At 39.3% G+C, this 27,344-nt stretch overlaps 1 protein-coding gene across 2 annotated transcripts in view; it reads left to right on the top strand.

Moving 5' to 3' along the window:
* The window catches only part of LOC121510986 (serine/threonine-protein kinase MARK1-like), a 54,506-nt gene that overhangs the window by 5,476 nt on the left and 21,686 nt on the right, over positions 1-27,344 (top strand). For both annotated transcript variants that reach the window (XM_041789437.1, XM_041789436.1), the window contains exon 3: positions 12,634-12,687. In XM_041789437.1, coding sequence (XP_041645371.1) covers positions 12,634-12,687 — 54 coding nt within the window. The remainder of the gene's footprint in view (positions 1-12,633; positions 12,688-27,344) is intronic.

The raw sequence follows: 27,344 nt of genomic DNA, 5'->3' as shown, positions 1-27,344 counted from the left end.
GTGAGGCCTGGACGTTGACTGATGGCCAGAGGTGCTGGCTGGACTCCTTTGTGACGGCTTCTCTTTTGCACATTTTTGGTTATCGTTGGCAAGACTGTGTGTCTAGTGCTGACGTCCTCAGGAGAGCGGCCACAGGAGCGGTCAACTGCTGGATGCGTTTCACAGGCACCTGGCATGCTTACCGGGGCCTAACTCAGCTCACCCCAAACTGGAGCTGATGACGCAGCATTTTGGGTCAATGACGTTAAATAGCTGTGCTTTAGTAATCGTTTTATTCTGCCAGGAGAAGAAGAAGCACAATTTGGTTTAGCTGTCCCCTCCCATCATGCCTGTCCATGCTGTTGTCCTGAGGTATTTCGAAGTCCAAGCACGGCAGCCAAAAGTCACAGCAGAAAATCCCAACTAGAGAGCTGGGACATGGGCCTAGATGATGGCCATCAGGAGGCCAGAGCAGTATAGGGTCGTTTATCACAGTGACGTGACCTGACTTGATAAATATTTTTGTTAAAAATGTTTTGGATTTACTCGATGGGTTAGGACAGTTCAAAAGATACACAGGAAATATGGGGAGAAGAGATGAGCGACATTCACCAGAATGCCTTAAGTTCTTGTTAAAACCCCCACCTGATTTCTTTGTTGCTCTCTGAGCTAAATTGGTGTCCCTTAATGTATCACTCTTTAGGGAAAATTATTGTAGTTTAGAGGACAAAGTATAAAACATACCTGAATGCAAATGTCTTAAAATAAGAAATTAGTGTTACATCATGGTAAGTAGTGTAATGATTCCAGGTTAATCTTTTAGACAGTTATTACTTTAGAGCATATTACATCATGCAGAGTTCTGAAGACACATTATCCTGCAAGTTCAAACCCAGAGAAATGTTCAGTTTTATAACAGTTTAATTTCATATGAGAGCCTGTTTCTCTGGGAACACTTACTTATTCATTAGAGGGTGACGATGGAGATCAGTGCACTGTTTATGTTGGCTGATGTGACTTGTGCCTATTTTATAAGCATGGAATGACACAACATGAATGAATGAATGTTGCTTAACAGAGCATGAAGAAAATTAACTAACATTAATTTATGTAGAAAAGGGATTTCTACCCTAGACATGTCAAACAGAATTTTTTCCAGAATTTATTGTAAAAATTAGGACCACAAGTCCCATGATGACATGCTAACAATATCTGAAAACAACATCATTCACTGTTGAAAGCCAGGGGCCGGAGGCATTATGCTTTTATGTTTTTTGTCTGCCTGGCCATTCTTGTGAATATGATATCTAAAGAACACTTCAAAGGGCTTTCTTCTATGTCAACAACACTTGGAGGGATGTTTTTCAGACTTTACACAAATGTCCACCCTGACTTAAGGGTTAACTGATTTGATTTTGGAAGTTGTAGGTCAAGGTCAAAGTCATTTTGCCTCATGTCCATCCCTTGCCTTTGAACTTGATTTTTCAAGATTCCTTTAAGGGGTTTTCTCCAATTTCTGCGTGCTCTGTCACTAAACTGCACCCCATGAGCTCACTCAGAAAAACAGTTGACACGCTGACAAAGTTAATGTGAACAGTTTTTGTTTTTTTGCTACAGCTATCACTGATTGTCAACAGAAAAATACAAAAGCTAGGTTGGTATGATGAGCTAAAGCCATGAAGCTCAAGTTAGCCATAATATTTGCAGGGATCAGTGACCTCTGGTAAATGAGTTAACTACAAAGGGATGGTACATATGTGCATCTAAAGAAAAAATAGAATTTCCTGTAAAAGTTCATTTTTTCCGTGGTTTACTTCAGAAAGTTAAATTTCCATATATTCTAGATTCATCTCATAAAAAGTGAATCTTTTTAAGCCTTTTTTGTTTTAATCTTAATGATTACTACTTACAGCTCATTAAAACAAAAATCCACTATCTCATAGTATTAGAATTTTGTAGAAAAGTCCAATTTGCAAATGATTCCTGGGCCTTCCTGCTCTCACTCTGGTTTTTGTGCACACAACCGTAATCATGGGGAAGTCTACTGACTTGACTTTTTTTACGAAGGACAATCATTGTCATCCTCCACATGGTGGGTAAGCCACAGAAGGTCATTTTTGAAAGGTCAGGCTGTTCTCAGAGGCTGTATCAAAGCAAAGAGAGAAACTTGTGGTAAGAAAAGGTGCACAACAGGGATGAGCTTATCCTTTAGAGGATTTTTCAAACAAATTTCAATCAATTCAAGCAGATTCAGGAACTTAGAGGAACTTCAGAAGGAGTGGACTGAGGCTGGAGTCAACAGACCAAGAGCCACCACACACAGTTGGGGCCAGGAAATGAACTACAAGTGAAATGTTCTTAGTGTGAAGCCAATCCTGAACCACAGTTTTCATAAGCTTCTCACGTGGGCTAAGGATAAAAACAACTGGACTGTTGCGCAGTGGTCCAAAGCCCTGTTTTCACATTAAAGGAAATTTTGAATTTCATCCGGAAATCAGGCGCTCAGAGTCTGGAGGAAGATCAGAGAGAATCCAAGATGTTTGAAGGCCAGTGTTTAGGGTGCCATGTCACCTGCTGGTGTAGGTCCACTATGCTTCATGAAGTCCAGAGTCAACGCTGTCAGCGGTCTACCAGGAGATTTTAGAGTGCTTCATGTTTCTATCTGCTGAGAAGCTATACGGAGATTCTGATTTAATTTTCCCATAGGACTTGGCACCTGCCCACAGTGTAGCCAAAACTACCAGAAACTGGTTTACTGACTGTGGTATTACTGAGTTTGACTGACCAGCCTGATATGAAGCTGCCATCAGAGCAGCCTGGGCTTCATTACAACCCAGCAGTGCCACAGACTGATTGCCTCCATTCCATGTCACATAGATGCAGTAATTCATGAAAACGGAGCTCCAAACAATGACTGAGTGCATAAATTAATGTCATTTTCCAGACGGTTAACATTTCTGTGTTATAAATACTTCTGAGTCTGGTGTTTTGTGATATTCTCATGTTTTGAGAAAGTGCATTTTTGTGAGCTGTAAGGAGACACTTTTCAGTGTTTATGAGAGGTTTAGAGATGGGGATAAAATATGTCATTGTCTGGCCTCTCAGGATATGTCATATCAGTGTTTTCAATTACCCTATGCACATTGTTTGACCGTTTTCTAAGTTAAAACTGGAAACATTTCGATAAAAACCACAGGAAAATTAACACTTCTGATGCTTTTCTGTGGAGATCTACAAGCTGGATGTCAAAGTGTGTTGTGTAGCTGCAAGAAATGTGATTGGCTCAGGGCACTGGAGGGCAGGGCTTAGCAATAGGTTGAATGTCCTCTGACTTGAGGATAAACTGTTTACATTTTGGATGTTTGAGGTCAAAATCCACCACAGCCCCCCTTCCTGATCCACCCACTGTACTATTTACAAATGGGCAACCACTACTGTAGTTCTAGTTCATCGCTGTTTGAATTTAAATCAGTAGAAACATATTATGCACATTCAAGCATACTTAATCTGCTCATCCCTATTCACTTTGTCATTTCAGTTAAGTTTTTAGCCTCTGTTAAAAAGACCACAGAGGACAGCATATTTAGTAACCTCTCAAAGTTAATTTATGCTTTACACATATTTTGAGAATGGATAATTGATTTGAGCTTTTCTGGTCTTAAATGGATGATATCCTCCTGTCATTTAAAAACTCTAGTGGATAGGTCAGGTCCAACTCTGTCTTTCTGTGTCTTTCTCACACCCACACTCACACAGTCATACTCTGCTGACCTGTCTGGGTGATAGACATGCCGCTTTGGTGTGTCAGTAATTAAAGCTCCTGTTTCCCTAAGGAGAAAACATCAGTTGGATCCATTCACCGTCCTTCACTCAGCAGAAGAGACGCACTGATCAAACTCACACCTCCTCTAATCGCCACGTTTGTCCTTTTATCTTCACCATGTCAATATGTTCTTAGTCATGTCAGAGTATCGAGGGCGTGAGTGTTCCTCCAGGTCAAAGCAGCCCCAGTTTGATCCATTCTGCATCTTTCACGGCTAATGCTAAACAGGCACATTGGCTATGCGACTCAGTGTTTGCAGAGAAGGTCAGGCTCAGCTTTGTGCGCTTGAGTGTGTTTGCTGGCTCATCAAAATGCAAAGACATGGATCAGACTGAGGAGAGAACAGGTGGAAAGAACATAACCCACCTAAACCAGCGTTATCGTAGCACCAGCCGGGCGAGTCTCGCACCAGCAAAGATTGTTCTGAAACGCGAAAAGGTTTAACTTTGAATTTAAAACATCAAAAAGAGCTCTGCAGGGGAAAAAAGAAGTGGTCTCCTCTATGGAGTGTCCTCTAACAGCTGAAGAGGAAGGCAACAGGATGAGGATGCGCACGCTTAGCTGCACTTATGGAAACATTTGCCTACACCATATGCCCTCACCTTCCCACAGGGGACTGCGATGCACATTTTTATTAACAGTTTAATTTCCTGAAATGAAATCCTCTTATTATGATCCTGAAATTGTCAATTTGTGTTTAATTACTCATCTTGTGCTTGAGCCTGCATACATTTGTAGTATATAGTAGTATTAAATAAAATGAAGTGAGACCAGGGCTGTACTACAGGATTCCTTTGGTTTGTAATCAGTCTGATAGCAATTTATCCAATTTATCAATTTATCATCTGAAATAATAATGAAAAATCCCCTTTAAAGCTCTTTAAAGCCAAGTTGTGTCCTGAAATGACTTCTCTCTCACATGGAAACTTTCTAAAATCACAATTATCATTAAAAAGCAGCCGAATGTCAAAGTGAGGAGCTAAAATTTTGGGGTCTTTGAGTTTTTCCCCTTCAAATTCCTTCAACTATTAATCTATGATCATAACTAATTGATGAATTGACTGAAATGGTTTCCTCTAATTGACTTGGCACTAGCACTCTTTACACAAGCAGTAAAGAGAACAGACACACTGAAACAGACTAAATATAGATGAGCTGCTATTTAAAGACATGAAAGCTAACGTACAGCTCTTAGATGGAAACAAGAAAATAGAAAATAAACTCTAATCCACAACAGAAAGCAACAATAACAATAAAACTGTAACAGTATAAAAAATAAACAAAGGTATACTTAGTCTTTTGGCAAACATAAGAGATCAAAAGATATACATTAATGATAATTAAAACATTATTGAGAAGCAGAATCACAGTATAAGGTGAATAAAGTACAAACGTGTACACCTTTGAAGACTACAGATCAGAGAAACAACTCCTAGGTCCCACCAGGCAGTGACAGGACGTCTATTTTAGTTACATAACGTATCTATTGCACATAGAGGTCACATTGTTACAGAAGACTGTATATACTGGGTTTTACTGTGTATATACTGTTCTATTTAAGTCATGTTAGCGTGCATAAAGGTAAAAAGAATGCAGGGATCAAGTTTGTACCTGGAATAGGGATGCTATTTTATGGAAAATTGTTGTACTGCCTTTGCAACAAACACACTATAAAAATCTGAAATAATCACAAGATATAAGGAAATTATTTTATCTAAACATATGCTCTTTTTTCTCACTCAGCATATGTAGATTTTACACTCTCTCATACCATTTCTATGCAGGCAGATGAAACTCAGGCTTGTTTTTGGGCTGCCCTCAGAGTAAAGGACCTTGCGCACTTAGTCTGAGGTGGGGCTGGGCAATTAATCAAATCGCAGAAGGTGCAGTATTTCTTTAACCTGAATTTTATGTCAAAATACTTGTTTAAAACTTTTTTCTTGCTGCAGCGATGTTATGTATTACATAATTATGCAATCATTCAAGAGCCTCTTTCTAGAATGGTCTACAAATAATCCTACTTTCTTCATTTTTATAATTGTTTCTTATTAAATATGAAAATGACAATACAGCAGTTCATCTCCAGTTTACTATACGAGTCAAAATCATCACAATCAGGTATTTTTTCAAAATTGTTCAGCCCTTGTTTAGTCTAATATTGTGTTCATTGTAGTATAGAATGATTTATTACTTGTGTTTGTTGAAAAATACATAAGATGAGGAACGTAAGGAATAATCGCATTTCAAATCGCAATTGCAATATGGGGTTGAAAAATCACAATTACGGTTAAGCCCTAGTCTGAGGAGTTTTGTTTTTTATTCATTGCGAAAACTGACGATGCAGTGGTTCTTTCACTCTCTAAAAACAGAAAAAGAAAACATTGTGTCCACCCACATCTGACAGATCCCCTTGTATACTGTAAAATCTGGTATATAAGTCACACTTTTAATACCTGTTTATTCATCAGAGAAGTGGCTGCGGATTATATACCAGGGTGACTTGTATACTAGTATAAGTGCTGAGATAAGTGACGTCATGTACAAAAACAGCTCCTACAGACTCAGTGAAAAATGGCATTAACTGTTGCAAATTTAGCGATTAAAATGCTTGATTTGTTTTGGATTCACCAGAAACATGCTGCTCATAGCGGTAGCTAAAGTTAATAAGCAGTCTTTAATATGAGGTTACTGGGTATAGCAGAGACTATAGTCCTTAAGGCTCGGGTCGTAGGTTTGATCCTGGCTCAGTGTGATGCATGTCTTCCCCCTTCTTTTCGTATGTTTACAATCTTTTTCAGCTGCCACATCAAAAATAAATACAATAAGTAGTTTTTAATTTATCACACTTAAATCTGATATCATAAAACTAAAAAAATGTTGCCCATCACATTGTTTTGTCATTTATTGCTGGCCTTATACACTGAAAAGTCCAAAATAACAAAATCAAGATTCAAATGTTTATCCTTCATATGGAAGCCAATAGAAACTGGCTGCTTTACTGGAATAACTACCTCCCCTATATCATATCAGTCTATGTTTTGCTGAAAGAAAAGATATTGCAATGTCCCTTGGAGTTTTCTAAATTCTTAAACATTTTGACTTTCAAATGCTCCTTTTACTTCAACTTCTAGATTTAAGACCAAATGCGGCTAAAGTTCAGCTTGATGCAAAAAGGTCATGACCCTGCGAAAAAGATCAGTTGGGGGAAAAGTAAAGAAAAACATGTAAAAACTTCATCAGCACTCAAGCTTTGCTCTGACTACATTTTCTCTCCATCTGAATGTCCTCTATCTGAATATTCTTATGTACCCACGATCACAAGACCTGCATACGGCGAGGAGCATATGGGCCGTGTGTTACGACAGCGCTGAATAATTAACAGTGATGCACGTTGCCCTTCTGTCTCCATGGGACTGAATAATTCACCCTCATGTCCATTACAATGAAAACACAGAGGGAGAGACAAAAACACTGGCATGTGATGTGATGCAATTCAGCCAATCTCTCAATCTGAGACTCAAAAGGCAAATATTGGTTTAACGCGCTGTGAGGAAATGTTACCACTATCTCTGACTCATGCGGAGGGAATAGTGGAAGTGGGAACAATAGAGTGATATGCCAGGACGGCTCAACACCTGCAGGCAGAAATCGACACACACAAGCCTCCACCTGAGTGTTGTCCATGACAGGAGGAAGCAGAGAGGAAGGGAGTGAGGTCTGTCTGTGCACCTGCCCACCCATCGCGGGCTGCAAATAGACACCACCTGCGTTCTGCATGTGTGTATAAACACAGTCACTCACTCTTTTCTTCTCTCTGTGCAGAAATATTTTTGGGTTTGGATGAATTTCAATGTCCCAGCGACTTGAAATCCATATTTTGGGGAACACTGTTGAGGAGAAATAACCTGCTTTCTCTCCGCTGTGACTCAGCGTTTGTTTCGTGGTTTCCCCCTTTAGCAGAATGCTTTGGAGTTTGGACTAGAGCCAGAGTCTGCATCCACTATGCAAGTTTATTGAGCTCTTATGAAGCCAGAGTCGCAGTAATGTTGTTGTAATAAGCAGTAAATTTATTATATATTATCATCTATCTAAAATGTCCTCTTCCTCCCTTCTAGACTGTGAGATAGAAAAATTTGACTTTTATGTCATTGCAGTGCACATGCATTTTACTACTAAAAGGCTGACTGTTTTTACTGCATTTTGGCAAATTGCGGCCTTATTTCTGTTTGCCTTGGTTTCTTATGCGGTCTGAAAAAGGCATGTCATCAGACAAGAATTTAAACATCGTAAAAATCAACTGATTTCAACTCTTGCTTCAACGCCAAAGCAACAAGACTAGAATTCTTATTTCACCCTGGAGCAATTTTTGGCTTTCGAAGGTAACTTTTTGGAATCCGCAGCACTTGCTGCTTCCTCCTCCAGTGCATGTCAGAAGCATCTCTCAAGATACACATCAAGTCTATTTACAGTGTAGCCTGCTGCCAGCTCACATCAATCTGGACAAAGCAGATCGGCCCAAACAGGAAGTCAGGGGCAAGAACACATAGAGCATCCAGCTGATTTCAAAAGCATACTGCCAAGTATAACCCTGTCACTAAATCAGCATTATGCCAAAACAGGATGCAAATAAACAAGAAATCAGGCCCAGACAGGCATATAATATGTATGGTGTCATATTTTAAAACACACAGCATCTAAAAGTATTTGGATATTTTGACAACCCTAGAACAAGGTAAAGAAAACATGCAATTTATTTTTCGTGATTCTCCTTTCAAAATCTGTTGTTTTCTTCCTAAAACAGGTAGGTTTTTTTCAGATACCAATACTGGTGTGGATGTTGTTTTTTTCCCATCAATCTTCTTGGTTTAAGACTCCCACTTCTCCCATTTTCTTTTTAGTGTGACCATTTAAACAAATCTGAGTTCTTTAAACTGTACTAAAACATTTAAGGATATTTAGGACAAGGGTATTTTTTAGTAATGGGATATGCTGGCAGTCTTAATATAACAATTATTATCAATGTTGATAGTAACATGTTACTAAGAAATCCTTTTGAGTACCCAGATCATTTTTAGTTGAAATAAGAAACATAATGTGTAACTTTTGAAATTGTGGTAATCCGTTGTTAGTTACTTTTGTCATGACAGTAATACATCACTGAAAGAAAACTGCACTTTCCATCTTTTCCTGTTGTCATCACAAAACATTCCTTGAATGTCTGCACTGTTTCTGTTTCTCTCCTACCTGTTACCACATTGGCACATAGCTGAGTGCCACTATAAGGTGGTTATCATAAAGTAAACACAGTTGTGCCAGTGCATGTGGCGAGCTGATTGAGCATAACACTGGAATTAGTGGACTTATCCTCATTATGGCTAACTTTTGGATGAACAACATCAATAACATCATAGCAAAGGCTCTCGGTTTATTGTCAGCTTTGCTGCAGAGTCCTTTCAGTGTGGCATTCTGAATTACACACAGTAATGTTTGTAATGCACAAAGCCTATGTAGAAGGTGTGAACATTTTTTTTCAATGTTTCATTTTCCCATGAGTCTGGTAATTTGCAAGGACATCCAGAGCAAGACCGGGTTGTGTCAATCCTCCTTCCTGCCTGATGGTGCCATACTCGCCACACCTACACCTTACTTCAGCCTCAGTTTTTGGCCTAAACATACTTGGAAGTTCTGCACAGTGCTGTTGATCATTCTATCATAAATCTTAAGAGTTATGGGTTATGGGTCCTTAACTGGGCCTTGGAAAGATGGTAGAGTCTTTACTCAGAGAGACAGACATAGCTGACTGTGTGATTTTTTTTTTTACAATTGACATCTAGAATGAGTAGTTAAAGGCTTTAATTTTTGTTATGCTTAGCTATTCTTAACATGTTTCATTTCTCAGTCTGTAATGTAGTAAACAGATTTAGTTACTTTTCTCAGCATATGACACTGTGGCCTAATGAGTTATTTTTAAAGTGACACTAATTTTGTTACTTTTGTTTTTACACATTTTATTTGAAAACAACCTTATAGTGCTACAACAAATAAAAAACATGAGTACAACAATGACTGGTCTGAGCAAGCAGAAATTTTGAAACATGAGTAAAGACAGCATTGGCGTTGTTTGTTCATCATCTGGGAGTATTCAGCTGCTGTAGTCAGTGTTTACATTATACTACTAAAGACATGCAGTACAGGGCATTGTGGCCTAATGAGCTATTTTTAAAGTAACGCTGATTTTAATACTTTTTTTTTCTCCGAGTATATTTAGCTGCTGTCGTCAGTGTTTACTACAGTGGCCGAGAAAGGTCACAACAATTACAAACGCCTCAACCCAACTGCATAAAGCCACAACACAACAACATAAAGCCACAACACGCACTGGTGTTGTTGTGTTGTGGCTTTATGTTGTTGTGTTGTGGCTTAATGTTGTAGAGTTGTGGTGTTTGCATTTGTTGTGGCGTTTGCAATTGTGTTGTGGCTTTATGTTGATGTGTTGTGGTGTTTGCGTTTGTTGTGATGTTTGCAATTGTTGTGAGCTTTCTCAGGCACCGTAGTTTACATTATACTGCCTAAAGACGTGCAGTACAGGACATTGTGGAACATGTAGACACTGGCAGCTTTCTTGCTCAATAAAGTACTCACTGAAGAATTTACCGCTTCAATTCACTACATTTACCATCAAAACAGACTGGTTATTCACTTAAACATGGTAAAACATCCCTTTAACAAACACCCCAACAGTAAACATCCTATTCTAAATGTTTGACATGCACAGCAAACATTCATTTGAATCAGCCCATGTTGGATCTGTATAATTGTCACTGAATAATCTGGTGTGACTACAGAGGCCACATGTATTATGTCAATGTAATTACATTACATCACAGTGTAAAACTGCTCAGTCAATCACTAATCAGCATAATGTACCTCTACTTACTGGTGAGTGTGCAGTATGGCTCTTTGTGAAAGCTGCTGAGGGGAGCAGGTCCGTTTCAGCATGCACTTTGGGGTGATTATTGAGATGGATGCTTTAGACTGCTGCAAAACAAAACCTGCCGAGTCGAAAGTGGATCACCTGCAGAGTCAAAAGTTGTGTTTTAACCAAGCAGCCTGCTTCAGTTTGGCTTTGTTTGGCACTGGCATCTGTTCATGTTAGAAGTCATTTTAGATTTTTAGCTCTGTTTTTAAATCTGTAAATGGATTATTAGCACATACGTTTCTGATCTCTATATTTCTTGTATAATCTATTTTCTTACTCAATGTTAGAATGCCTTTTTCAAAAGTTTTAATATACTTTTTTACATGTTTTATAGATTTTACAGTTTTTCTATGTGCCTATATGTTTTTATAGTTTTTTAATTTCTACTGCGCGTTGTTTTTTGTTTTTGTGTTTTAGTCACTGTGCACTTGGACAAATGACAATGATTTAGAAATGTGCAGTGTAAACTAAATGTGTTGGATTTGATTGGATTGGTTAATTACAGCATAAAAGACGTTACATTTTCACCATCAAAAGCTGGGAAAGGTACTTAAATAACTGATCCATACCATCCTACTTTTTTGGCAGCCTGTTGTCTGGAAATCAAAGCTGTGTTTCCACCAGGTGTCTGGTTTGATTGAATATGGTTTGGTATGGTAAACCTCAAAATAGAGTACATTTCCACAGATGCCTGTGCCCTCATTGTTAGCCGGATGGCAAGGCTACACCACCAGCTTTAACCATTTCTCAGATCTCAGACATCCATTTCTCTCTGCACCTCCTCAAAAATGTAGGAACATCACTCACTAGCAGACATACTGTATATCACAGGCCATTCGTCCTTTGCTGGATGGATCGCTTAAAAAATGTTGGGTATTAATTGAGAGTATACCCACTTCTGCAGGCACCACTACACCACTAGGTAGCAGATGAGTACAAGTACATGACACAAAAAACTGTAGCAAATGACATAAAAGGTTGGCTTACCCTTGTGTGCCGTTGTTTTTGGCTTTCTAATACGAGGTTGTCCTTCTTATCTGAGCTCCCAAGTATAATTTCCCAAACTGTCTTGTTTTTATTTTCCTAGCAGCCTGCAGCCTTCTCTCAAACAAAGCTTGTCTTCAGTGATAAACAGCCACATGCCAAGAAGGAAGAACACAAAATGCTGGATGTCCTCCATTGTTGACCTTTGTTTACTGTGTTGTATTCTTCTTCTTTGAATTTATCGGCAGGCTACACTGTGCTGTGCTGCTATGGTGTCACGGTGTTGCATAGCCGATGTGATTATTGCCACCCCGGCTACCAAGTTAGAGTGCGGCTGGCTGTGGAAAGGCAATCAAGATCAGGGTTAACCATACCGAGCTGTTGTGAGCCAAATGCTTGGTGGAAACTCACCAAAATTTGCTATCTCAGGCCTGGCTGCCATAAAAGGGAACGTTTATTCAAAACGAATTCTGTCTAAGATTGTTCATGGATGCATTTACATCTAGTAGTATGTGTTGTAAGAGTGTGACTTTAATGGGTTATTTTATATTCATCCTCACAAACAAACACATATTTTTATCTCCTATTATCTCTGCCGGTTAATGCTTTATCTCCCAACAAATTACTAGATAGTAGAGCCTTGAGGTGCGTTCAGAGTGAGCATACACATCTCGCTGTGACATGTTTTGACAGCGCCGCCTCACAGCAGAATCGTGAAATAATAAGGACTGTTCATTTTCACAAGAGCTTTTGCTGTGAGACCATAACACAAATACAAACTTAGAATTCGTTTTGACATCTTTTACACCCAGCCTCTCTTCTTCTCTCTTTTAATTTCTTCTTCTGTCCAATGTTTTTCTCTCTGCAGGTGGCGGTGAAGATCATAGACAAAACCCAGCTGAATCCCACCAGTCTACAGAAGGTGAGCGTTTATGCTTTATGACCACATGGCAACACTAATGTCTTGGGTTAGAGCGCTCATGTCTTTTCCATTAGTAATTTCTGAGCCCTCTCCACTCTGTTTCTTTGCTCTTTGAACTCAGGATGTGCAATTTTACATAATGTAATCAGATGTAGTCAAGAGAGACCGCAAGGCTTGTTTAATCTAACCCCCCCCATCCCACTGTACTCCTGACTCTCTGTTGGTTTGTGGTTAGAGCGGCTATAAATACCCCTGCCTGCCTGCCTGTTTGTCACTTGCTCTTGTGCAGCAGTCATAACCAATTACAACAAAGGGTAAGGGACGGTTTCCTGATTACTGAGGCCAAATCTAGTTCTTTCTGCTGATTAAACACGCGGACATCCATGCACATGTCCTCAAGGTAGATGAAACCATGAAAACAGTTTCAACCAAGGGTAGGGGTACTACAGGGTAACTGATGATGTTACATATCCGGAGCACTATGAATTCACAATTTGAAACTCATTATGATAAGATACAATATCTGATCAGCAGAATACGATACATGTAAAAATACAATATGATACCCAATATGGTACAGTACAATTTGATACCTGATATAATACGATACCATTCAATACCTGATGTAATCTGATGTAAAAATACCTGATTTTTTAATTCCATAATGCCTGGATTAAGTTTCAAATACAGTTTTAGCTAGGGATGCACAAATCCACTTTTTTCAGTTCCGATCTGATTCCAATAAATATGTGGCGATACTGATTCATATATATATATAAAATATTCAAAAATGAATTGGATTTAAATGTATTCCAAACAAATTTATTTGAACTACTACTAAAAAATAAATATCACTATCACTATCCACAAAACAACAGCAACTGAGTGTAAGTTATAAGTGTCTGTCTATAATGGTCTTCAATGAACCTCCTGCAACTAGAAGCTGCTGTAGCTTCAGTTAATGGTCACGCCTTCCTCTCTGACCCTTCACAGGATGTAAACAATGAGAAGGTGGTGGCTAACCTGTTAGCGTATAGTAGGAAGACCATGGCGTATAGTAGGAAGACCACGGTATGACAGTTTCCCAAGTAGTAAATGGAAATATAGTGGTATGTGGGCTGTCAAGGGTTAAGCTCACGTATGACTACTCACCAAAGAATCTGTAAAGAGGAAAGAAGGCGGGTGGTGCTAGCTTTCAATGCTAGCACCGCCCGTTGTCAGGCTAATGTCGCACCCACTCTTCTTTGTGTTCTCTCATCTTTAGACTAGTTTTGACTATTCTAAATATAGATTTACGTTTAATCTACTAGGTAATCATACCGCCAAGAACATCCCTAACTAATACTAGCACAGTGACACACAGACTATCTCATGTTAGACTGCGGTGCCTTCATAGTCTACCGCAAACTGTAGGATGGATTTGGATCGGTCACTTGGATCGGCGCCGTCAGTCAGATATCCGATCTATTAATTATGTCCATTCCAATCCGATCCAATATCGGACCCGATACCGATAGCTCAGTCAATGACACACCCACACCATCCTAAAGCAGATTTTACTGCCTTATTTTTCATGATTTTGAAGCTTAATTTGATAACCTTAAAGATGGTTTTCATGACTGAAATTTGGGCTGGTTGTTCATAACACAGTAGCCTGTTGTACAACAAACCTCAAGTAAAGATTTATTTTGTGACTTTACAGTGACTTGAAGTGTTGGTTGGCAGGTACTTGTTTTATCTAGCCAATTAGATTGTATGTTCACAGGATATTAGTTGGGACTGTGGAGAGTGAAAATAAAGCCAGAAAGGAGGACACATCTTGCTGTGGAGGCAAATCGGGGAAATGCCAAATATCGGCCTTTATAATCAGCGATAATTGGTTGACTCCTGCTGTAAACTCTGCATCCTGTCTGTCAACATGTCCCTGCTGAGATTGTAAGGCATGGTTCACTTCAGAATGGACTTCAAATTAAAAGCACAATCTGTTTTTCTTTCATAGGACTCCCCACATTCTGCATTAAATGATGAACTTTCCTTATGTTTAGCAGAACAGGAGGGGGAAATCACTTTTAAGCTACCTCACATCAGTAGAGATGCACTGACTGTGAAATTTGGGACTGAAACCAAGGATTAAAATAACATTGTTATCTCTGCCTGGATAAAGGTTGTCTTTGAATCAGCAGTTAGGTGTACCAGATGGCAGCATTAAAATGACATAGATTACTCATATATGTCCATGCCACATTATTTGGTAATGGCTGATATTTTGTCGACTGGGCTAATGCAGAAACGTTTCATCGGTGCATCTCTACACACTAGGGATGCGTGCAGTTAATTGGTAAAAAGGTTACATTCGTTGGGGTTTACTGGTCGGTTAAACTAATTACCTATCTTTTTTTTTTTTTAAACACAGGCTTGAAATACCGGTCTATAATGCACTTTTAAACTATAATGGTCCCGTCGCTACTAGAGGCTGCTGTAGCTTCAGTTAATAGCCGCTGCCTTCCTGTCTGGCACTTCATGTAAAAATGAGAAGCTCACAGTGGCTTAGCGCTTGGCATGTTGTAGGAACAGCATGGTATGACCATTTTTTAAAGTAGTAAATGTAAATAAAGTGGTATGTAGGCTGTTGAGGGTTTAACTCACCTGTAACTACTCAACCGAAGTGATATAAGGCAACACATCAAGGCCCAATATTAATCTGCAAAGAGGAACGACGGCTGGCAGCACTAGCTGCTAATGTTAGCCACGCTGTAGAGAGTATATCGGGCTAATGTCACACCTGCTGACACAGTGACCCTGTGAAGAATTTTACTTTTTTCAAGGGATTTTCTCCTCCTTAGATTAGTTGGTTTAACAAAATTTAAATGAGGATTTAGTCAAACAGGGAAATAGACGCTAAGTAACATCCTTACTATACATCACAGGAAAATCTGGCAAGATCTCCTCTAGAACCATAAGATACTCAAGACTTTGCTGACTTTGGTCAGAAGGGAGCAATTGGACACCAAATCAGTCGATAATCTTGTTGTGTATCCCGTCTCAGCTATAAAGGGTTTGCTGTTCCAGACTGAAAACTATCATTAATAGGTTTTCATAGTTCCTGTTGAGAGAGCCTGCCAGCAAAAGAAACACTTAGATCCCTACACATTAATCAAGCATACTTGAAATGCATTCCTGTATTTTTTTTTACCAATAAAAAGTTTACAATTTTGCCTTTTATACATCAAGTGTTAAACTATAGGAAAACATTTGCTTTAAAGAAACTGCATTTTGTCTCTGTTTGACCCATCCCTTTTGGCGTGCAGCAGTCAAGGAATGAAGTAGCTCAGGGCCAGTGTAGTTGCTACAGTTCGAGCAAGATTTACCCACCCCTGCAAATTTGACAATAATGCTCTTATTCAGCTTGGTGCTCATGACACTCTCCTTTCACCACTCATCATCATTTTCTTTATTTGTTTGAAGTGTTTTGTAAAAGATGAACAAATTGCTAGGCTACTGCTTTGATGAGTCATTATAATAATGGATCATTTCGAACCACCACACCTATTAAAACAGTTAGTGATGATCTTGATGGATCTCTTGGCTTCTGTCTCTCTACAGGCTGCCAGGGTAAGAAGATATTGCCAAACAAACAGTGTTAATGACAAAATTATACCAACAGTCATCTACCCAAAATATCTCCCACCAGAAACTGGTTTTAGTGGAAATGAGAGCAACCCATTTCCAAAAGAGCCTTTTAGTATGCAGTTGAGAGCCTTATTATGATAACTGACCATCTGACTGTACTGAAAATTAGTTTTGATCCAGATCCATTTTTAGGTATCCAGAAGCATTTCTGATGTTGATTTTTGAATCATGCATGATAAATATGGGCTTTTTTAGTAATCTTAGTATTGTGTATTCATCGTGCCAATGCTCATTCTTTATGATACTTTGTATATACACAGTGCTTAAATTGGTACCCTTCATAGTTACGTTTACCCAACACTTTTAGGGTTTTAATTCCATACTTTTTTCATTGTGTTTATTCTGCCTTTGCTGGTATTGATATAATGTTGGCCTTAAAATTAACTTTAGGTGGTCTTTAATAGGTCCTGTCTTTAATTTACATGAGGTCCCTTGTATTTATCATATTAGTCACATGTTGGACTGTAACACCCAGTGTTTGTGATTTCTGATGGCTGACATGCCAAGTTTTGAAGATGTCAGGTGTTATCTATTTTGGCGGTGGGTAAAAGAGGTTACTTCTGAAAAAGTATGGTACTAGCTGACCTTACAGAGCATTATTTTGCAATGCAGTAATATCTCTGGGACCAACTATGCTATGACTAAAAAAATTACTTTGTAACTTAGAATTCAGTGACTGATTGTGAATCATTTTCTTAAGAATGGGTGTGACAACTGCAGCACAATTACTCATCATTTTATTAGGTAGGTATACCTGTTTATCCACTCATTTGATGACAAAAAAGTCTACTGAGCCAATCACAGGGCAGCAAAAATACATTTAGATACGTAAACATGGAAAGAATGATCTGCTGAAGTTCAAGTCAAGCATCAGAGTGGGTGATTTTAAGTGGCTTTGAATATGCCACATTTGTTGGGCTGAGTATTTCAAAAACTGCTGATCTACTGGGATTTTCTCGCACAACCATCTCTAGGGTTTACAGGGAGCGGTCTGAAAAGAGAGGATAACCACCAGCCAGTGGTTCTCTCAGCAAAAATGTCTTTTCTACTGGTGGGAATGGAGTAATTAAAGTGATACCGTGGCTATTTGTCAATAACAAATAATAATTTTTCATGCTGTTTATTTCATTTGGACTATGCCAACTAGCTAGGTGGCAAGTATACAAGCTAGCTGGGCGTGTTTAAGCAACACTCAGACCAGCCACATCTCCACCTCAGTGCATCAAGCCGAAGTTGGAGTCAGCATTTTCACCCTCGTCAGGCATCATAACCACGCTGCTGTAATTACATTTTCTAAGTTATTAGCATTTATTTGCACTAAATATCATGGATGCTAAGACTCTAAAATTCAGTCCTGTACAGTTAGTCAGTTTGATATATTTCAATCACAGTCTCCTTAATTTTATTTTTACCTCAACCAAGGAGGTTGTGTGATTGGCAGGGTTTGTCTGTTAGTTTGTTAGCAACATAACTCAAAAAGTTATGGACAGATTTTGATGAAATTTTCAGGAAATGTCAGAAATGGCACAAGGAAGAACTGATTTGATTTTTGGAGTGATCCAGATCCCTGTCTGGATCCAGGAATTTTTTTAAGGATTCTTTACTATTGGGAGATAGGTCTAATGGCAGAGGTCTGTGCTCTCCGAGTGCTTTTCTAGTCTATCAGTATTTTTTTTTTCTTTTTTGTATTCATATATTGCCTGGTTTTTTTTTTTGTTTTTTTTTTTACAGATTTATTTTTGGGCTTTTTCGTGCCTTTTTTAGAGAGAGGACAGTGGATAGAGTTGGAAACAGGGAAGAGAGCGGGGAGAGACATGCAGGTACCCGGGTCGCCTGGGTACGTGGTGCGCGCCTTAACCACTCGACTACCGGCACCCCATATTGCCTGTTTTTTTAGTGTTAAAGAGCATTAAGGCATTTGATTTAGATGTTGTAAAGTTAGTAAACATTTAAAACCTAGGACTTCAAGCAGTACTGAAGGGCCCTTGCACCGTGGTGCACGTCCAGATGGGTTGCAACCAGAGACCATGTAGATACTCCCAGGACTGCTAATTATCCCATAAAATACAGAAAAGATAGGACTTCGTATATATGTAAAAGGTGTTAAAAGCTCATTGCAGTCGTGGAGTTTTATCAGCCCCATGAAATTAACATTACAGTGTGTTGAGGGGCAGACCCTGATCATACTTGTGAGATTTAATGCAAATCTTTCTTTGATTTAAGAGTTATAGGAACTTGCTGTTAATTGACAGGACATCAAAATGTTCAACATCTCCACTGTGGCGTCCAACCCTCTCAGTGTTATGGATAGATATTTTAACACAACTGTGGCCTTACTCAAAATCAGAGCTAACTGTTCAACAAAGTAAGAGAAGTGAAGAAATAACTACTTTTTATGACTCCCTGTTGTCATTTGGGGAGGCGATGGTCACATGTTTACAGTAGTAGGGTTCAGTCAAAGACTGTGGTCTTGAATGAGATATTTTAAGAACATACTACCATGTTAAGATGAGAAACAAGCAGCTTTGTCAGGAGTAATAGGGTTTGCTTACTGCAAAAAAAGGTAGACCCCAGTTGTGGTCCTGCCCCCAGTAGGAAGGTATGGTTTATTTTTTAAAAGTGTAGATGAAAATGGTGGACTTCCTGTTGAGATTCTGGCATTGGTCCAAGAGGCTTTTTTGTAGGTCCAGTCAAGATGAATAAGCCCACCAGTGTTCATAATCCTGGGGGTGAAACCTGCTACTTTTTGAAATATTGTAGGGGGGGCACCATTGAACCATTAGGCCACACCCACTCATCAAAATCATATGGTCAGGAGTTACTGACAAAAGTTGTGTGTGAAATTTTGTAATTCAAGTGTTTCAGCTTTGCAAGATGCAAAGCTAAAACTGCCTGATGAAGCTGCCTGAAGATAGATGTGGAATTTGGCCAATCTATTTACTCTGAAAATGTACATTTTTACTATTTCATCCCCATTCTCAGAGAATATTTGGAAACAAGAGAGCTTATAGCTCATGTGTAAACACGTAAAACAAGACAATTTTTCAGCCTATCAGGAGATTGTCAATGTTACTTACTTTCCAGTTTTGTTCTCATCTGTAATTCACTTGGATCTTAATGGGATCTGACTTCAGTTTTTCAGCCAATCAGTGCTGCAACGCTGTGAGAATTTCAAGCTAAGTTCCCCACTCATCCAGTCTGACTGAGATAAATGTCATTGTGCAGCTTCTTTTGTTCGACTATTATTCAGCCTCTAAACACACACACACACACACACAGCGGGGGTGAAGAAAAGGATCATTGTGAGTTTGTGGCATTAAGATTCTGAATATAAACCGACTCCAGCGTGGGACTGCTGTAGGTCGTGAATGGTTACATGTCCTTTGGGTCAGGTTGTCCGCTGCTGGGTGATGGGCAGAGCAGACATATCATGTGAGACTGTGGACCAATCAGGATCTCTTTGATCAATTATTCAGTGGACCTTTCAGATGTCAGCAGCAGGAGACCCAATAATGTGAATCTCTACAGGTTTTAATGGCTTTATAGGGATTGCAGGTGTATTAGCATTGCACATTAAAGTCTGTGTTCACCTTTTCATGTGCATTCATGTGTTAAATCTAGTGTAAGGTTTTTGAGTGTAAAAGTGTATTTATCTGTTTGTATAGTTGTATGTTGTGATATCCCTTCCTGCTGTTCTATAGATTGCTGTAATAGTATACATAAGTGCCATCTGCAATGCAGAAGCTTGTCTTATAATGCAGCAGTCGTCTCCTGGATTGAATCGATTGTCTCATTGACTCAGAGTGTCCTACCCTATCCTTGTAAAAGCCCTGCCATGGATGCATTAAAGGCAACATCCACCCTTAAACAGTGTTTCCTGGTTACACAAGGCCGTTATTAAAACATCTCTGATGGCAGTCAGTGGTTCTCATTACTAGGAGCTTGGAGTGATGTAGCAACTTTATTCCAGCTATTGGAGGTAATTTTATGATTATGAGAGAGGTGCTGTGGATCATTTTCCCCTAATGATCTTAATCTCAGATCATAGAAATAGAAGCCTTCCCTTGTGATTTGAAACAACTTTTGACCCCTGCACCCAGAGGAACTAGCCTGATAATTTAACATTGAGTAGATCTTAAATTTTAGAACACATCATGATTACTGGATAGGGATGTACCAACACACACAATCCTGATATCATGCTTTCTTTTTGTGGCACAAAAGGTTTTAATTGCCCTTGAATCCTGCTGTTCCAACATTTTCTCCTGTGTTTAACTAGAAAACATCCATTTGTCCAACAGGTTACTTATTCTGCCCAATAAAAACAACTCTTTGAATCTGCAGTTAGATGTACCACATGCCAGCATGATTTTTAAGCAGAAAATCATTGGCTGCATTTGGTTCATGCCTCATCATTTGCTAATGGCTGATGTTGGCCAATACTGATGTAAAACTGATGCATCCCTTCAGAAGACAGCGTCTCACAGACACACCAAATTTCATTCACATTTTGAAATTGGGTCATAACTAGAAATGTCCAAGTGAAAATTTGGGCCAGTACCCATTTTTATAAGAACAGTTCAGCCAATTATTGATACCACTACCAACTTTCTTTTTCTATCACCTTCTTTGGTGTAACACCCTCCTCATTGCTTTTCACTCATTTTAACAGATAAACAGCTCAGGGTTTGTCCAACTGGAGACTTTGTCTGCCCAATTAAAAAAACTGTTCTCTGACGGCAGTTTGGTGTTATTGATGCCAGCTTTTAATCGATTATAATCAGAAGAAAACATTAGCTACTGATATCTGCCATACTATCAGCCAATTTCAGTGGATACTGATGTAAAACCAATGTATCCGTGCATCCCTAGTAATTACAACTGGCTGTAGCATCTTAATCATGCCCAAATCCTAAAAACAACAATAGAAGTGTAATCTCTTATCTATTGCACATGTTTAGTTAGAAAAGGCTTAGAATTCCACTTTCCAGTTATGATAATAATGTTTCTGGTGTGTCACAGTGGTGCTCTTGTGTGTGTACACCAAGCAGTAACCTCTAGTCCTGAAAAATGAAGCCAATGCGAAAGTGCAAAAAAATTGCAATACTGCAAGTGTCCACTTGATGTTGGCTGCAGGAACACCAGAAGTTCCATCTTCATTAAAAAGCCATTTTTAGACAAAGAAATAACTGGTTTACAGCCTGGTTCCAAAAAAAAACGTGTCTCATGAGCTAATGTTTTCAGACAGACACTACCTATCTGTCGACCAGAATGCTAGTTAGCTTAGCTGACAGGAAGTCGAGCTCAGTGGACGGGCTCTTGTCTGCCATTAGGTTGATCCAAAGTTTGTTTGAGACAGCGATTTCAATATGGAAATCCCCGCGGATCTTTGCAAATAAGGGAAGCCAATCGTAGAGAACGCATAGAGGGCCGACCGTAGAGGTCTGAGGAATGAAGATTTTCATAAACAATGAAATCCTGTGCCATTTTCATAAACCTAAAGGTATATAGAGGTTGTTTTTAGATGATAATAAGAATTTAGAGGGTGTTTTTGATGCAGGTTTAGGTCTAAATGGGGCAAAATGGAAAACTGTTCTGTGGTCAATGTGGAAAATCCCCCCTCCTCTCCTGACTCTCCTCTACCTGTCTCTGTACTCCTGCATGGGTGGAGCCTCAGAGATAATAAAGGCAGCCAGCTCACCTGCTGCAAACCCTTTTGCTGGAGAACAATGGTTCTATGATGATCTATGATGATATATGTATCCTGAAATTGTCAGTTATACTTTTTTTAATACTTTTTTAATATGTAATTGTAGGCTGCAAAACTTTGTATTTTTCCAGGCAGTGCTTCTAAATAGATACTCCTTTAGGATAGCTACTTTTGGGCCTCTTAATTAAAGAATAAGACCGGCATTCAGCTACCTTATGGTATCTGGTTCTTTTCTCTCATAGTCTTATCTCAAAATGCTCCAGGACATCTTAATTTGCATACTACAATAGAAAAATAATACTACTGGCATTTTCTTTTTTTTTTTTCACATTTGTGATATGCTATCATGGAATCAGTCTAAAAATGTATGAAGAGGGTCTTTAAAAGGCCTTAAAAAGTCTAAAATCCAATGCCAGATTTTCTGTGTTTACCCGGTAACGTGGTTAAAAATCCCTCTCTGTGCAGCAGCAGAATCTTTTCCTCGGGGTAGATATAAACAACAGATGGACATAATGATTGATTGGATGACTCATGCTTTTATCATGAGGGACATGAGAGGTTGAAGGATTTTCTGGTGGCGTCTTTGCTGACCTTGTCCTCTTGTTTTGCTCTGCCATCGAGTTGATTAAATATTTTGTGCCGAGAGTAAATCTTTGGAGGGATTGTTAGCATACAAGTCACCATTGTGGTATGTTTTTTTTTAATGATCCTGTTTGTTTATCAGTGGGTGTGTGAGTGAGGTCGATCTGGCTGCATCACTGTAAACGTCCGCTTTTTATGTCAGCCCGTCAAAATGCCACTGATCTCTGTTTTTATGGTCTCAGAGGAGCCAGGCTGCGGGCTCACCATCTGGCTCTGTAGGCACAGCCAGAGATCTGGCAGATCATATACAGCCACACATACGAACACACACACACACACACAAGCCTGTGTGACACATACAAACACCGGCAGGAGATCCTTCAGTTTATGTAAAAGGCTCCAGCTGGCAGAAACTTTTTTTTGTGTTGGTTTCAGTCACAGATTTGGCAGCACATCACACATAAGCATGCATTCCTGTACTTATTAGAGCCACGAATTTGCTCATTTAAGCAAACAGGCATCCCTTTGCTTATCTCGGTGCAGAGTGAAGGATTTATAAAGCAGAGATAAAGTTAATCTTACATTACATCTTACAGTGAAGGAATGTGAACCCCTCTGTTCTGTTGATGCAAATAAAGTTTGACTTGAACTGACATGATTTTATCACTTTGTTTACAACAGTCACACTTGTGCTTTCCTGGATTCTTTGATTTGTAAGAGGTGAGTGGAGGCAGAATTAGTCATGAGTTTAGAATAAACCTCTGGTCTGTTTCTTTGTGGCCCACTGGCACTCTCTGTTGTGACTCTGTGGCCGTTTTTCAGTGTAACAGGAAATGAGGTCAACTAAGCTTCCAGAGCAACTCCTAAGATCTGCCACAGGAAATGCATCACATGTCATCTGTGGTCAGGGATGTTGACGTTGTCATGGTTTTTAGGCATTTTAGCCCCAAAATAGGCCTCTTGTTTAATCCCCTCTTTGACTGAGCAAACACAGCTCTCATTCTGACATCCCAGCGCTCTCTCTGGCTCTTTCTAATCAGTAAGTAAGACTCACTTTTAGTCATTGTTTCAGCCAGTGCAGCAACTTTGGGATGTTAAGCATCAATACAGCGCCTATAAAAAGTATTCACCCACTTTGATGTTTTACCCTTTTATTCATTTTATAAATCAGTCATGGTCAATATAATTTGACTATTTGATTAAAACAGACGTAAAAAGACCTTTAATGCCAAAATGAAAACAGATTTCAACAGCGTGGTGGCAATTAAAAGAAATATGTAATGTAGATGCGCCTTTGGCTGCAATCACAGCACTGAGTCTGTGTGGATAGGTCTCAGTCAGGCTTGCACATCTGGACACTACAGTTTTACTCCACTCTTCTTCGTAGAACTACTCAAGCTCTGTCAGGTTGCACAGGGATTTGGCTTTAACAGCACTGTATAAGTCCATCTACAATTCCTCTGTTGGACTGAGGTCTGGGCTTTGACTCAGCCACTCTAGAACATTCACCTTTTTACCTTTTTAACTCTGTGTAGCTTTCACTGTATGCATTGTGTTGCTGGGAAATTGATTTTCTGTCAATCCGTAGTTCTCATGCAGACTGAATGAAATTGTCATCCAGGATTTCCCTATACAATCTACCTTTACAAGCCTTCCAGGGCTGGCTGCTGAGAAGCATCCCCATGGCATGATGCTGCCACCACCATGCTTCACACGGGATGGTGTGTTTGTGCAGTGATTGATATCTGCTAAACATAGCTTCTTGTCTGGTGGCCAAAAGCACCATTTTGGTCTCATCAGACCAAAGAACTTTCTTCCACATGACCATGGAGTATTCCTCATGCCTTTGGGTGAACTCTAACTGAGATTTGATGAGTTTTCTTCAACAGCAGCTTTCTCTTTGCCATTTTCCGATAAAGCTTTGACTGGTGAAGAACCTGGGCAACAGATGTTGTATGCAGAGTCTTTCCCATCTCAGCTGCTGAAGTTTTTAACTCCTTCAGAGCGGTCATAGGTGTCTCGGTGGCCTCTGTCACTAGTTTCCTTCTTGCACAGTCACTCACTTAGTGAGGATGGCCTGATATAGGAAGATTTACACGTGCCATATTCCTTCCCGTTTTGACGATTTAACTGAACTTGATGGGATGTTCAGTGCTGTGGAAGTTTTTTGTATCCATTCCCTGACTAATACTTTCTAATGACATTTTCTCAGAGTTGCTTGGAGTGTTCTTTTGTCTTGATGGTGTTATGGTAGCCAGGAATACTGATGAACCAGTGGCTGGACCTTCCAGACTCAGGTGTCTTTATACTACAATCACTTGAGACACATTCACTGCACTCAGGTGATCACCATTTCACTAAAATTTTTAGCACCAATTGGCTGGACCTCTGGATGAAAGAGCAGGGAGACATGCGGGAAAGGGCCACAGGCCGGATTCGAACCCCGGCTGCCTGTGTTGATGGGGCATGCCTTAAAACACTAGGCCATTGCTTATTACAAGCAATTTAGGCATATTTTTGCTTCAATATGTTGAAATGATATGTTAATAAGTTAAATTTGGTTTATAATAAGTGTAATGAGATATTTTTGACTATAAATCAGACAAATACACTTGCTAAGATCATGTTGTTTCAGTGAATGGTCAAATTCACTCTCTTTTATCAGCATTTAATAGTGGAATCCATCAGAAACTGTCCAGAGGAGCCTCATCTTACTGTAGTTGTGTGTTTTCCCCCTCTACAAAAAGCCCACCGCGAGGTCATGCTCCCTTAATGACTGTTGTTTATGTCTGTCTCTCGCCTGCCACTCTGCATTAGCCAATGAGCCTCCGGGCTGGACGAGCTGTGGTCTTGTTCAGATGAGTGGAATCTGATTGGACAGGCAGCGCCGATGTCTGAGATGAATCATGAAACAAATCAAATGTCAAGTCTGCTTGGATATGGGATCATGTGTTCATGTTTGCATGTTTTAGTTTGAATTCTGACTTTGAGTTAGAGTTAGATAGAGCTGCCTCAGTGTTGTTGATCATGACTAAGAGGCTACATGTGTTTGCAGGCACAGAGAGATGGAGACGGAGAGATCTGTTGAGGTTATTTTTAGGGCTGTACTCGTACCTGAATGTTAAACTTGGATGCAATGTAGGTAAAAATTAAGTTGTGATAATTTGTACTGCAAAAATAATCTCATAGCAGTGACAATCCAAATATGAAGGCTGGGCAATTACAAATAGGCAGAGACAAATATTACTAGTTTAAGTGACTAAGCTTTGAAATAATATGATTTCATGTTTCTATCTACACTTGAAGCTGAGAAATGAATGAAATGAAGCTACATTCATTAAGCCACATCCATTTCCTGAGAGGGGCGGAGTCAGGGGGTGGAGTCAAACAGCTTAGTAGCGTTTAAAGCCACAGACACAGAAACAGCTTGCTCTGAGCAGGGCTGAAACAGAGGGCTTTTCAGACATACAAAAATCCAATATCGGAGTGTTTTTTTAGTCACAGACTTCACAGGCATGTTTTGAGGACCCCTGAGACAACATAAACATGTCTTAAAGGGTAATATATTTGATCTTCAAGGTTTGAATGGGTTCAAATGGACTGGGGCAAAATGGAAAACTGTTCTGTGGTCAAACAAAAAGATAATCAACTGTATCAGACCTTATGGTAAAAGGACACAAATGTTAAATCAGGTCTAAATGGGTTAGTATAATGTTTTGAGTCGAGAAATTCTCTCTTAAAACTTGTCATTCTCTACATTTTCCCTGATAACAAAGCAAGACATAACCGCCAGGATATCGCCCCCCAAATTATCAAAGGATTTGATGACCTCAGTATTGGGTCATTCCAGGGATGCAAGATTTGGATTTTTGCTGATGTGCAACATGCAGTTACTTACAAATTCATTTGGCTGATTCGATATCAGTAGGATACGGATCTTTAAATTTACTCCAGACCTAAAACCTTAGTCCTTAAAAGAGTGAGAATGAACAGAGAAAAGAACAACTTCTCCAACTTTCTGAGTTAATATGTGCTGATGCCAATATCATGCAGATAATATTGTGCTAACCTACCATATACTATCTGAATTGCACAAATTCATTGACAGTATTTCTGTAACTTGTCTCAGGAAAAAGATCTGTACTAAAATACCTAATCTTACTGATCACTTATGATCCTCTTTTGGCAGCCTTTGGCTGAAGATTCAACCAAAGATGTGATTTTTATTCCATGATTTGGTACTTTCTTAAGAGATATAAATGAAGAAAATAACTCGGATTGTATGGTTTTAAAGAACAAGTCTAGTTTTGAACAATGATTTATCAAATATTATCAAAGTGTTGACTGTTTTGACAACCCTAGTTATTTTAAGCAGCTCATGGGTGGAGGACAGGACAGTGTGTCTAAATGTCAGTGATGCCTCTGTCTGCTCCTCTGTTTGTCTTTCTATCTCTGTTTGTCTCCCTTTGACCAACAGCAAGCACTGGTTATTTACTGATTTGTGGTTTTGGAGTACAGTACTATTTGCACACATGCAAACACACATTCATTGGAATGATAACGGCTTCCAGGCTACTCAGCCTGTCAATAATCTCCATGTTGAATGAGCAGCTGTGCTGCTGTGACTGAAATAGTGCAGCCGGTTCCCGTAAGTGTTCCCAGTCTGATATCGGCT

This window comes from Cheilinus undulatus, linkage group 6 (genome assembly GCF_018320785.1).
Source record: "Cheilinus undulatus linkage group 6, ASM1832078v1, whole genome shotgun sequence".
Classification (NCBI taxonomy): Eukaryota; Metazoa; Chordata; class Actinopteri; order Labriformes; family Labridae; genus Cheilinus; species Cheilinus undulatus.
Note: the sequence above shows the minus strand (reverse complement) of the source record. Positions and strands in the feature narration are given on the sequence as shown.